The sequence below is a fragment of the Cololabis saira genome, chromosome 24, assembly GCF_033807715.1.
Source record: "Cololabis saira isolate AMF1-May2022 chromosome 24, fColSai1.1, whole genome shotgun sequence".
Lineage (NCBI taxonomy): Eukaryota > Metazoa > Chordata > Actinopteri > Beloniformes > Belonidae > Cololabis > Cololabis saira.
This window is the reverse complement of record NC_084610.1, coordinates 17010262-17024769: the sequence shown is the minus strand read 5'-3', so window position 1 is coordinate 17024769 and position 14508 is coordinate 17010262. Positions and strand designations below refer to the sequence as shown.

General features: G+C 41.9%; 1 protein-coding gene across 1 annotated transcript in view; it reads left to right on the top strand.

Moving 5' to 3' along the window:
- The window catches only part of LOC133425208 (ATP-binding cassette sub-family C member 4-like), a 56860-nt gene that overhangs the window by 15642 nt on the left and 26710 nt on the right, over nt 1-14508 (top strand). Inside the window, 6 exon segments of the mRNA XM_061715923.1 lie at nt 1963-2083; nt 2169-2393; nt 3655-3744; nt 4639-4802; nt 8639-8764; nt 12566-12815. Of these exon segments, the coding sequence (XP_061571907.1) occupies nt 1963-2083; nt 2169-2393; nt 3655-3744; nt 4639-4802; nt 8639-8764; nt 12566-12815 (976 nt within the window).

The following is a 14508-nucleotide window of genomic DNA, read 5'->3' as shown; positions in this document are numbered from 1 at the left end:
GAGGTTGGAGTGAAGCTGCTGTGACGTATTTGATTGTGTGATCTAAACCAAGAAGACAACAACACTAAAGATGTAGAACCTGGAGGAGATGATAGATGTGCTGCTGGTTCTGTGACTTGTGTTCAATATCAAGTTAAAAAATGAGAGAGAGAGAAGCTTCAAGCGGCGACACTTTTTTTGTTTTTGTTTGTTTGTCTCGGCGCTGCTGAAAAGTCAGCTGGAAGCCGCGAGCAGCTATGAAGAGACAGAGTCAAGTCAAATTTATTTATATAGCACATATACAAACGGCTGAGCCACAACCAAAGTGCTTCACAGAAAGTGCTTAAATGCTAAAAGCAAAGACATAAAGAGGGACATTTTTCAGATGCTTTTAAAAAGATCTAAGAAAAGAAAAGGGTTAAAAGACAAATCTGGATAAGACGATATAAAAAAACACTAATTGAAAGCAAGGGAAAAAAGGTGGGTCTTTAACTGAGATTTAAAAATATTTAAAGACTGGGCCGCCCAGATGTGTAGGGGGTAGGGCTGTTCGATTTTGCCCAAAAATAAAATCTCGATTTTTTTTTTTTCTCTCAAAATCTGATTTTCGATTACGATTATTTTGTGAATTGACAAAAGGCAAAGAAATGATTTCAAATATGCTGTTTTTTTATTGAACATTTGCCCCATTGGGCTTTAAGTGCAAACTTTGCTCTTATTAAACCAAAAATGAATGAATAAAGTGCAAAACTCTGTAAAATAAGTTGAAAAAAAGTTTTAAAAAATATAATAAAATATCAAGTTTTATCTCTGAAAAAAAAAAATCAGCAAATCAGCACTTGCAAACATACAGTAAGTTATATTTCCAATTAAATAAAACAAGACATTTTCTAATTAAACTAAACTGGATCTTTGCATGCTAAATAATAATGCAACCCATGAAGGAGGTAGAGGTGTGTAATGTCAGTCATTACATTTGATATTCACATTTGCAAGTTTTTTGCAAGGAACACGAGCCGGTCTACCGCATCTGGCTTGAGGGATGCCCGGTGGCATGTTACAACGCCCCCTCCTACACTAAAGAGCCTCTCCAATGGGGCACAATCATTAATATGGTATCAATCATTAATATGTGTGCAGACAAGGTAAAAAAAAAAAAAAAAAAAGTGAAAAATCGATTTTACGATTTTCACGTTTTAACATCGTTTTAATTACATAATTGCGATTACGCTTTAAAATCGATTAATCAAACAGCCCTAGTAGGGGGGCGGAGTTCCTACGTCTGGGGGCTCCACAGTGAAGGTTCTGTCCCCCCTGGTTTTAAGCTGGTCCTGGGCACTTCCAACAACAGTTGGTCGGCTGACCGGAGTGCTCTAGATGGGATGTGGTGGTGGAGAATATCAGACAGGTATGTGGGGGCCAGGAGGCCGTGGAGGGATTTGTAAACGGTCAGGAGAAGTTTGAAATGAATACGGTAGCGGATGGGGAGCCAGTGGAGTGATGCAAGGACCGGGGTGATGTGATCTCGCTTCTTAGTACAAGTGAGGAGTCGAGCGGCTGAGTTTTGAACTAACTGCAGGCCGCAGAGTTGTGATTGGTCGATGCCTGTGTATAGGGCGTTGCAGTAGTAGACAGAGCTCCTGGTAGATCTGGTCGTTCCTTATCGCCCGTCTAGATCCCTTTTTAATTCTCTCCTCAGCCACCAGGTTTATGAACATCTGCACCTCAGAGTTGGATCACCAAACAGACTTTTGCTGCCATTGCTGGTTGAATAAAATGAACAAGAAGCCGTCAGAGTCGCTCTTTCACTGATGTCACATCCTGACTCAGACGTCTTGACTCCAACCCCCCTAGTTACAGAAAAACTACTCGGCACGTTAGACCCCTAGTGAAAAAGAACCAAACCGAGGCGAGTCAAGCTGAGTAGGTACTAGTGTAAAAGTGCCATATAAGTAACGACAGCCTGACATCTCTCTGTGACAGATACTGGGACCACGAGCTCCAGAAAGCTGCCAAAGAGCTGCGGAAGCCGAGCCTCACAAAAGTCATCGTCAAGTGCTACTGGAAAATGTATTCAATAATGGGACTCTTCACGCTAATAGAGGTCAGATTCACGTGATGAAGCATTAATGTTGTGTTTGTGAGCAGCGCAGGACACCAGACTGATGCTCTTCTTCTCTGTGTAACAGGAGACCATTAAAGTGGTCCAGCCGGTCATCTTGGGAAAGATGATTCGGTACTTTGAAGATTATGATCCAAATGATACGGCCGGTTTACACGAGAGTCTGGGCTACGCAGCGGGGCTGTCGATCTGCACCATCGGCCTGGCGATACTCCACCACCTCTACTTCTACCATGTTCAGAGGACGGGCATGAAGATACGGGTGGCCATGTGTCACGTCATCTACAAGAAGGTCGGCAGAGAAGCGGAGTACGGAAGAGTATTAGGGCCAGGCAGGGGGGAAATAAAAACAATATTTTAGAGGAGGAAGATTATTTTTCATTATGCACTTCGAGAAAATAGTCGAAATGTCGAGATTAATGTTGAAGTACAATTTTGAGAAAATAGTCGAAATGTCGAGATTAATGTTGAAGTACAATTTTGAGAAAAAAGTCAAAATGTTGAGAAAAAAGTCGAATTGTCTTTACGATAGGGCTGGGCGATATATCGAGATTTTAATATATATCGATATATTTTCAAACACGATATGGTACGAGACAATATCGTATCGATTTAAATTATTATTTTTTTTTTACTTTTTTTTTTTAATGATTTTGATATAGCTTATTTTGTGACAAATTGACTTGAATGTTTTATTTGAGATTTGCACAAATGTTTTGTTATTTGCACAACTGTCAACCTCAGTGGAAAAGTCTGCCTGTTACTGTCTACATTGTATTAATTGCACAGTGTATTTTAATTTAATTGTTATGCAGGAAAGGGATATTTGTTTTATTTTATTCAAGAAGCATTTTTATTCTATATATGCAGGCAGTTTATTTTTATTTCATTTGTTTTATACATTTTGATATTGTGCAGACCTCTGTTAATAAAGGAACCTGTGTGACATTTGGCACGAGGCTTTGTATTAAAACTGACTGTTTTTTTAACGGTTTGCCTCAAAAAAAAATTAAGCTAACAGAGATGCTATGCTATAATGTTTTGGGGGAAACTCCAATTATGGCACAGAAAAAATATCGAATATCGCCATTTAGCTAGAAAATATCGAGATATGACTTTTGGTCCATATCGCCCAGCCCTACTTTACGATATTGATTTGAAACACATATCACACATATGCAGTTGCATAACTTCAGAAAAGTACCATTAATGTTAAACTCCAAGGATGTAAGTTAGTTAGTTAGTTAGTTAGTTAGTTAGTTAGTTACGGCTGCTGCTGCATAGCTGTCAGTCGCTCTCCTAACTGGATTTGATCTTTTTTCGACTTCTCAAAATTGCATTTCAACATTATTCTTGACATTTTGACTTTTTTCTCGAAATTGTATTTCAACATTAATCTCGACATTTTGACTTTTTTCTCGAAGTGCATAATGAAAAGAAATCTTCCCCTCTCAAATATTTTTTCTCCTGCCTGGCCCTAATACTCTTCCGTGGGCTCGTCTTTCATTTTAGTGCCAATGCTAATGTTTAACTATGTATTTTTCTCCGTGCAGGCTCTGAGTCTGAGCAGCTCAGCCATGGGGAAGACGACCACCGGCCAGATCGTCAACCTCCTCTCCAACGATGTCAATAAGTTTGACGAGGTACGAGACGGCTCGCTACGAGGCTCCACGTTCATTTCTTTACTTGTTGAACCTTTCATATAAACTTCTGCTCTAATCATAAAGAAAACAGATAGAGCTTAATGAGAGTATCAGAATACTGTTCATATGATGCATGTTTAAGGATTAGTGGGAAAGTGTAGAGTTTTGAGGGGATGGTGGAAATGTGCACGACAGCTAAGTAAACACTTTACTTAGCGCTGGGACTGTGAACACATCCTCTCATGTCAGCGCCGCAGAAGAACGCTGCCAAGTCTCTCTCCTAGCGTGAGGTTGGGGCTTAATTACACTGGGAGCAGCTAATCTTGTTTGCCTCGAGTTTCATTTTAATCTGTTTGAGCCAGAGCATGCTGCGAAGCTGCACAGTTTTGTTTCCTGACAGTGGGATGTTAATTACAAGGTTCATGCTTTTGTTTGAGTTTGGACAAAAGTCCGGAGCGTCCGCTGGGTTTTAATCATAATAATAATAATAATAATAAACTTTATTTATATAACACCTTTCTTAACAAAGTTACAAAGTGCTTCCCAAGAACAATAAAATACATCAAGATGCAAATACAGTGCATAGTATATAAGAACATAAGACGGCAGTAACCAAGTCTTAAATTAATACACACCACAATAAAAGCTTTTCTAAAATGGAATGTTTTTAGTAAAGATTTAAAAGCAGTGGGGGATTTAGCTGACCTGATCTCAGCGGGTAAGAGTTCCAAAGTTTGGGGGCCTGGACTGCAAAAGCTCTATGCAAAAGCTCGGTTTTAAGGGCTACTTCCTAATATTAAAGAAAAGTTTTGATCCTCGCTGGGTGGCTCACATGTGTGGGATTTCAGTGTTTTGCTGTGTGTTGCTGATGATGACGTACGTGCCTCTGAACAGGTGACCATCTTCCTGCACTTCCTGTGGGTGGGGCCGCTGCAGGCGGCCGCCGTGGTGGGGCTGCTGTGGATGGAGATCGGTCCGTCCTGCCTGGCAGGAATGGTGGTCCTCATGTTCCTGATGCCCACTCAGACCATGTTTGGGAGACTCTTCTCCAAGTTCAGGTAACACCACGCTGCTGCAGTCCGTCTGACACATCTGCAGACCCGGGGCCTTGTGTACAAAGAGAGCGGCGCACAAAAAACATGCGTGCGCCACTTTCTACACTCACGGTCGGATGTTCAAACGTGGAAAGTTGCGGTCACACATCATGTCTGGCGTACGCACTTTTCTGAGGTTTTGTCCGTTGGAAACACTCACTGGTGATGCAGGGAAGTCCAGAATATGAGGAAATGTGACGTCAGCAATAAGTTCACGACCACACATGAAGGACACGACAGTCCCCACATCACCAGACAAGTTACACAAGAGTGGAACTGCAATAATCTCACAATCAACCACATGAACATATGAAGGAAGGAAGCTGTCAATCCTGTCCGTCAGGATGAATGAGACGTGTCCAGCCACCGTGCCACTAAATTTCACGGAGACTGAGATCGAGATGTTGTGGATGAAGTGGAGGCCAGGAAGACGACATTATTTGGTGGTCACAGTAAAAGTATAAATAGTATATAAATAGTATAAAATAAAGCGAGTGAGTGGCAGCACGTCGTTGCTGCGCTAAACGCTGTGAGTGCCACGGACAGATCTGTTGCAGAAAAAAAAAAGAAGTGGTGTGATTTGAAGGTGGAGGCCAAGAGGTACAGAGCCCCTAAAGGGACACAGATTTTTTTTATATATATAATGAGTTTTACGTGCGCGCGTGAAACCTTTAAGGCTGATTTATGGTTCTGCGTTACACCAATGCAGAGCCTACGGGCGCGTAAAACTCATTTTATTTATATATATATATATATATATATATATACCGTATTTTCGCGACCATAAGGCGCAACTTTTTTTTTTTTTTTTTTTTTTAAATGTGCCGGGCGCCTTAAGAAACGGTGCGCCGTGTCTATTACCTGAATTACGGTAATGTCAGGTCGGCCACCATGAGAAGGTAAAAAGAGAAGGGGGCGGGTGAAGCTGAATGAGACCATCCACTGAGCTGTTTAATGCGAAACATATGATGAAGACTTTTAAGGATTTGCTTGATGTGTAAAGTGAAATAAAATACAATCAAACTAAGTTTTGCTCCGCTCTATTTAAATAAGCACACTTGTGTGTGAGTGTTCTGCAGCGCCGGCCGGTCGGAACCGTCCACATTCCCCGGTTAAAGCAGCGGCTGCAGCAGCGCGGTGATGGTCGCTGCTGCAGCCGACTTCCTGGTTCCCCAAGCGGGTCCGATGACCTGGTTCCCGGCCGCTTTAAGAGCAGAGATTTCTGGGGTCTGTCTCAGGTCAGATCAGCTTCACTTTCCGAGATTTGCAGCCAAATCTGTCGGTTACAAACCCGGTACCGGATCCCGACATGCGCGTGTGTGTATTCGCGGCGCGACACACAGATCTCATGTAGGCTATGTGGTGCTGGACTGGCGCAGCTGATGGACAGAAACTTATGGTGATTTTTAAAAGAAAAACTTTGCATAAGAGGTTTCCAGCCGGAGTCATTATAAGGGTGAATGAAAAGAGGGGGACAGGAGACAGGTCTGGAAATTCGGACTGGCGCAGCTGAATTAACGTAGCTCCTGTCGGATACAAACCCCGGTACCGGCTCCCCGGCAGCGCGTGTGTGTGAGCGGGTCCAGCGCGAGGGTCCCGGGACGCGGGACCCGGGACCGCCGCGGGACCAGCGCGGGGGGGGGGGGGGGGGCGGACCGGGACCCGGTCCGCCGCGGGACCAGCGCGGGGGGGGGGGGCGGACCGGGACCCGGTCCGCCGCGGGACCAGCGCGGGGGGGAGGACCGGGACCCGGGACCCGGGACCCGGGACCCGGGACCCGGGACCCGGGACCCGGTCCAGCGCGAGGGAGCAAACGGGGAGCGGGACCGGGGACCGCCGCGGTCGGGATTTTTAAAAGAAAAGCGTTCCCTAAAGAGACTTTTCCAGCCAGAGTGAAATGAAAAGGGCTGGATGGATGAGGAGATGATCAGGGGCTGAGACAGGTTTGTGCAGCAACCCGGTGGTTTTTTTAAATTCTTTAATGCAGAAACAGAATATGAACCTTTGAAGGGTTTGATTGATGTGAAAAGTGAAGTAAAATATCAAACTAAGCTTTGCTTCTGCTGTATTTTTAGCGCGTGTGTGTTTTGCAACGCGTGTCTGTGCAGCTCCGTCTCCGTAGACGCCGCCTTTTGGGTCGGTGCGCCGTATGTGTGTTTTAAAACCAAAAATGACACACAAAACTGAGGGTGCGCCTTTCCACACAGTGCGCCATATGGTCGCGAAAATACGGTATATATATATATATATATATATATATATATATATATATATATATATATATATAAAAAATCCGTGTCCCTTTAGGGGCTCTATAGAGTGGCCCGGCACTCATTTGTTCTGTCCTCAGTCACTCTCCAGTTGTCGCGGTGGGTGAGGAGGAGGTTGCCGGCGCGCCGTGTACTGCACCGCGGCTGCAGCAGCAGCACCTGAGTCCTGACTGACGCTGTGCTTCAAACACAGAGGGACACGATCAGCGCTATTATATTATAAGGCTGATATGTGATGACATTAAAAGTATGAGATGAATCTGGCTTCATTTCACCACCTCACCGCCTGCGTCGCCAGTTCCCCATATCTTCAAAATGTTCGTGCGCGAGGGTCAGCTTTGGCGTAAAGATACACACATTTTTTGGTTAGTTTTTTTTTTTTTAAATCCCAACCTTTGCGTAGAAGGGGGCTTGCGCATCTTTCAAGCCCCGTTTTGTGCTCAAGCAAGCTTTATAGATCAGGCCCCAGATCCTTAAAATATCCCATAACTGTGTCTGAACAGACAAACATTAAAGAACCGGTTCTGTAAAGTTGTCTTAACATGTCTCTGAAAGGTTGGTTGGTACAAACTGATGTGATTCAGCAATGAATGAATAAAGTTCTTATTGAATGTTTAGGCAACTTTCAGAGTCTGATATCGAGTCAGCTGCAGGTGCTGCAGGATCCAGAAAGTGTTTCTCTGGTGATGGAGGCTGGGATCTAGACCGGTCTCTCCTCCTGCGGATGCAACACTCCGAGTTACAGCGACTTTGGTCTTTATTTCTCACGTTTGCACCTCGATAATCCCGTTGGCACAAGTTGTCTTTATTTCTGCAGCAGAGAAATCAGATCGTGATGCTTCATGTTTTAAATATAAGTTTATGTTGTTCACATTATTATACTATATCCGTTAGTATATAATACGCGTGACAATAAAGCGGAACAAGGAGCCGTTTTTCATCCACCAACTTAAGTTCTGGTGTCGGTTCTTAAAATACAAACAAGAAAAGGAAGTGTAATGATGAACTGACTCTTAATATTGACATTCACAAACCCTTACGATCATAATAAAACCACAACTCTTCACGGAACGAAACACAAAGCAAAGTACAACGATACCCATAATGCAATGCAGCTTAAATCGGAAGAAATGCCCCCAAATAAATTATTTTTTCCAGGCCTCAACTTTTGACAGGACTATCTCCAGCTCACAGCTGATATTTTTTTAAATTGGTTTTACTTGTTTTTCCAAATTCCTTGTTACGATGAGCGTTTTTTCTAATGGATAATTATCTTGAATATCATATTCAAATATATCTACATGAGGGAGGAGACAGGGCGGAGTGTTGTGCTCCTGCATGTTTGCTCGAAACGTGCGTGGATTTTGGCGTACACACAGTTTTGAGAATCAGAATCCCCTGTAGCTGTGTGCAGCTTTATAGGAGCCTTTACAAAACCGTTTGAAGGGAAGTGAGGTCAAAACTTGACCTGGGTTCCTGTTGACCTGAAACCTCCCGAGCGTTGACGATGTCTCTGTGTTCCCACTGCAGGAGTAAGACGGCCGTTCTCACCGACAGCAGAATCCGCACAATGAACGAGGTGGTATCTGGAATCAGGATCATCAAGATGTACGCCTGGGAAAAACCGTTCGATGCGCTGGTCTCTGAGGTCAGAAGGTAAAAACACTCATTTCAATCAAACATCCAACATGTAGAAGGAGTGTTGAACTGCCAGGCAGGAGGTCCAGAGGAAGACTGAAGAGGAGGTTTATAGATGCAGTGAAAGAGGACATGAAGGTAGTTGGGTAAGAGAAGAGGATGCAGAAGACAGGCTCATAATTTATTTGGAGTCAAAATTCCTTACCGGTTTGATACTCTATATATGGGTGACTAATACTCCTTGCAGTGAACAAAAAAGCTGTTACAAGGAGGTGGTTAAAACCTGAATCCTCCACTATAGATGAATGGATAGGAATAATATATGAAATATATGTCATCGAAAAGTTGTCGTTCTCTCTAAAAATCGAGAAGGAGAAATTTTACCAGATGTGGTCGAAGTGGACTGAGAACATAAAACTTATTAAGTCTGACTTTTGCTAACTTTTTTTATTTTTTTTAACAATATTTTTTTATTAAATTTCAATATAAATGTACAAAAAAAACCAAAGCAATCAGCAAGTATCATATTAATTGTCCAACAAATGCAAGCAGGTCCTGCTGTGTCCATAAAAACAAAAACAAAACAAGACAGAAAAAGATTAAAATTAAAAAATTAAAAATTAAATGGAAAAACATAAATAAATAAATAAATTTAAAAAAATTTCACACTCAATAGCCTCACAAACAAACTAAAATTGTCACACTTGTTTTACAGATATATATATATATATATATATATATATATTCTATTGTTGCTTGAGAAAATCCATTAAAGGTGTCCATATTTCTTCAAATTCTTGTGCTTTACCTCTAATCACATAAGTCAGCTTTTCCAACGTAACACACATTGCCATCTCTCTAATCCAAGACTGTGTAGATGAAACTTCAGTCTCTTTCCAGGAGACTTTTGCTAACTTGACAAAAATAAGGAGTGGGATCAAAATGTGAAAAAAAAAAAAAAAAAAAAAAAAAAAAAAAAGATGGGCTCAAATGGAGGCAACTGATTCGCTGTGGCGACCCCTGAAGGGAAAAGCCCAAAGGAGAAGAAGAAGAAACATGCATTTTAAAGTTCCCCCTCTGGGCTTGATGTTTATTTGCTAAGTAATCGTTTATGTCGTTAAAAGTTTCAGTAACTCCTGCACTCGTGTTCAGCTTGTTGCAGCCTGTCGCAGCAGCAGGAAACTAAACATACAGTGTCAAATAGCGCTGGATTTCTTCCAGTCACGATGAAAAAGCAGAAGTTTATAAAGAAAACTTTTAGGACCTGGTTCTGAGAGGACGGACCGGCCTGCTGGACTGGTCCTGACTCAGCATCTTTTAATGGTGATAAAAGTTCAGAGGAAGTAATCCCGACAAATAAACATGATTTCACGTGATCGGAGGAGCCTGTAAACTCAAGTGGAGCTGAAGTGGTTGGACTTGCTGAACCTGGTCCGTCGGGTGTCGTGCGTTTGTGGATTTCTGCTGTAACAAGCAATAAAAGGCCTCAGATGTCTCCTCAGCTGTGCGGCATTAGAGGATTGGCGTCACATTTTTCTTATCAAAATTCTCCACATGTTCTTTAATTTGGGACGGATGAGGAATGCAGGGGCTCCTCCTTCTTAAAAATCGGAGGCAGCTGCTTCGGCCCAAATTTCCCGCCGTCGAAGAACAAAGAAATGCTTTTTTCCAAACAAGTATGAACTTTTTGGGCTTCACTTGTCAAACTGCGAATGGGAGTCGCTGCAACGCTGCAGAAATGTTAATCTGCTGCCATAAATCTACCTGGGGGCGCAGCGGTTCCTCTCAGAACAGATGAGAACTGAGTTGACAAACACCACGCAGGGCTTCGCCACGCTGCTCTGATGTTCATCTCCTGCTGGCCGAGAGGCTGAGAGCAGGAAGATGCTGTGAGCTGGCAAGGCAAGGTTTATTTGAATAGCACAATTCAACACAAGGTAATTCAAAGTGCTTTACATCAACATTAAAAGTGGTAAGACGAATAGCTTTTGGACAAAAATTTTCAAGGCCATATCTCACATACAGGCTGTCAACGTTGACCCCGATCCTGTAATCGCAGTTTTTGGACCCTCAGACGCACAATTTACTATCTTACAGTTTAAATGCCATAGCTTTTTTAACACTTATGGCTCGGAGGCTAATTCATAAGCTTGAGTTATGGTTCTGCGTCAAAACGACGCCGTGCCTACGGCGTGTGGTACGCGTAGACGCAGACCACACGCCGTCACTGACGCCGTCACTGACGTGCACCTCCCGAAAATTGTAACTACGCGCAGAGGAGACGCAGACCACACGCAGACCACACGCAGACCGAGAGGGCTGTGATTGGTTCGCTTGGTAGCAACGCATTTCCGGTTTCCGGTTTGAAGCAGTCGTGAACTTTCAGCGCTCTTTTCTTCATGTATGTGTGAATTTTTTTTTTTTTTTTTTTTTTTTTTTTTGCACAATAGTTGTCCTTATCTCTTTGATTCATTGTGACCGGAAAAAGTCTGATAAACCATTCAGGAAAAGATCGCGAATAAGCGGTCACGGGGGGTACTGCACCACAACGAAATGTAGTGACGGAGAAGTCCGAAGGGTTCACGACGGCTTCACGGTGACGCCGTGTGCTCTGCGTTGGTTTGACGCAGAACCATAATTCAGGCTTTATGCAGTGGAGGTCGGATACACCGCCCTCATTCAAACACTGGGTTAAGGAGGTGATTCCACTAGAGAAGTTGAAATATAGTCGTAGCGGTCGTAAGGACAGATTTATTCAGGTCTGGACTCCCTTCATAGAATTAATTGAGGACATATCTCTTACTTGATACTATCCTAACATGCTGCATATGAAGTGAGCAGCTGGATCTGTGCGCACGATAAAGGGTGTCCCCGTCCTACCTTTAATTCAAAATATAAGTCTATCAAGGTGTGTTTGAATGCATATCTACATACAGACATATTGTGTTTACCTTTGTTTGTTGATTCTGTTTATTTATTTATTTTTATTTTATTTTACTTATTTTATTTATCCATTTACTTATATCGTTTCTGACCTTGTAAGGGGTGGGTGGATCAGTGGGTTTGTGGGTGGGTGGGCGGGGTTGATTTGTTATTGAATGTTCATTCTTCTGTAACATGGAAAAAGCTATAAATAAAGTGCTTAAACAAAAAAAAAAAAAAGCAGCAAGACACAATTAAATAGTAAATAACAAATAAAATGAAATAAAATGAGAGGTAAAAAAGAGTTAAAATAATAAAAAGCACACGTTGTTAAAAAGTAAGGGCAGTAGAGTACAGCAGGTACATCTCATTCTTACAATGGCAAGAATTACGTTTCTATACGGTCAAAACGTACAAAGACCGGGTCAAATACAGTATTACAAAAGAGGTAAAATAATAAAAAGCACAAGGGCAGTAGAGTTCAGCAGGTAAGTATTTAATTTAAGAGTACGCTTCAGTACACAGTAATGTTTTTAGCCCTGATTTAAAGGATCTACAGTTGGAGCAGACCTCAGGTCTACAGGAAGTTTGTTCCACCGGTGAGGAGCGGAATAACTGAACGCTGCCTCACCTTGCTTGGTTCTGGTTCTTGGGAACCACAACAAACCAGATCCAGATGAACCTCAGGGGTCTGGGAGCTTCATAGGAACTAACAGATCAAGCATGTATTTTGGTCCAAGACCATTCAGGTCTTTGTAGTCCAGCTGTAATATTTTAAACTCTATCCTTTGACTCACTGGAAGCCAGTGTAGTGATTTCATGACCGGTGTAATGTGGTCCAGTTTCCTGGGGTTTGTAAGGACTGGTGTGTGAATGTTGGTCCTGTCTGTGTTTCAGGAAGGAGATCTCCAAGATCATGAAGAGCTCCTACCTGCGAGGACTCAACATGGCGTCCTTCTTCTGCGCCAGCAAGATCATCCTGTTCGTCACCTTCACCCTCTACGTCCTGCTGGGGAACCAGATCGTGGCCAGCCGCGTGTTCGTCACCGTGTCGCTGTACACGGCCGTGCGCCTCACCGTCACGCTCTTCTTCCCCAGCGCCGTGGAGAAGCTGTTCGAGAGCCGCGTCAGCATCCGTAGGATTCAGGTACGGAGAACTCGAACCAGCCCCCCCTAAAGTAATCTCAACCCTGTACAGAGGTTTGCTGTCAGGCAGGAAGACTTTCTCTCTTTATATCAAAGAAAAATGGGAAAGAAAGTTGAGAGAACTGATAACTGAGGAGGAATGGTTTAGTATTTGTAAAATGCAGTGCTTCTAGCTACTAGCTCCAGGATCTGGAGAGAATTCAATTGGAAAATTTAGTCAGATTTTTTAGAACTCCAAATACTAGGAACAGGGTTGGGTATCGATCCAAATGTCAAGAGTGGATTTGAATCCGATTCTTAAGATTCAGAATCGATTATCAAGATTTGGTTCAATCCGATTTGACTCAATATTGATTTGGGTTATGAATTATGAATGAATTATGCATGAATTATGCATGAATTATGCATGAATTATGTGACTGTGTAGTTAGGCAACATATTAATACTAGTATTATATTGAGATTCAACAGCAAGTATTGGCAGCTAATGATGCTGTAAGGACCAATCACCTCCCAGAATGCTGATAGAACAGAAACATGGTGTGGCAGAATTATCAAACAGATCCAGGGCAGCAAACAGAGACGGATGAAATCAGTTTTAATTTTTCCCAGATTCCTTTTTTATTATTTCCATTTTCAGTCTTTTTCGAGTTTTTAATTTTTGAGAATTTTGTTTTTAGCATTTTATGCAAATGTAACCCCAAAACAGTATATAAAGTAATGAAATATAGACAATTTATGCAATTATAACTGAAAACTTTAATGTTTTCATGCCTTTAAACATATATGAGCATGAATGACTGAGAAGCGACACGTCAAGTGAAAGGACTCATAAACAGATAAACCCTTTATAGACGGCATCCAGTTCCACCTATATAAGCCCTTTATGGCTCCGTACATGTATATCTATACGTGTGTTTAAATTTGCTTTATTGTTTTGCCCCCCTAAAGTCCAGGTCCTTAAACCTGACATGTGACTTTAAATTCAAAGATGGACAGATGTTTTTTTTTTTGTTTTAAAAAGAAAATAAACTTTATTTTCAGTAGAAAAAAGAAAAAAAAACACAAAACAAATATATTAAACTTGACACAAGCATTAAAAACTGAGAATTCTTCTATAAATATGTTAAAATAAATTAAATTAATTAATTTACTAAAGATTATTACCTTCAACAAGCCTCAAACATGTTGACAAAAAGGCATTTTTAAATAGACCAGGAACAACATGTCTGCTGCCCTAACCAACTACACTGTAAACACACAAAAACAGCAAAATAACATTTCTAAAACCCTAAGCATACACACCCTTACCCTCCTGTGTGCTGGACATAGTTCAGCAAGGCAACAGACCATAGTTTACACGGATATTATCAGGATGCTGCCAGTCTCAACGGTTCAGTCATAACAGGAAGTATTAATACTGAATGACAGAGATGTGGCACGGTGGGGAGCAAAATCAAGAAAAATATTCTTTGAAAATCAAATGGTGCACAGAGAAGGAGGAAAAAAAAATAACCCTGCTGCTGGATTATGTGTCAATAATCATTTAAAAGTGTACTAGAACTGCAAAAAACACCTAAATTTGCCTCTAAGCTTTACACCAGAGATAAGTGTCGATGATGTCCCTCGATCTCATGAAAGCTTTTATGCATATGATTCCCCGGGTCTGGAGTCTGTACTGTTCCACTTTCAAAT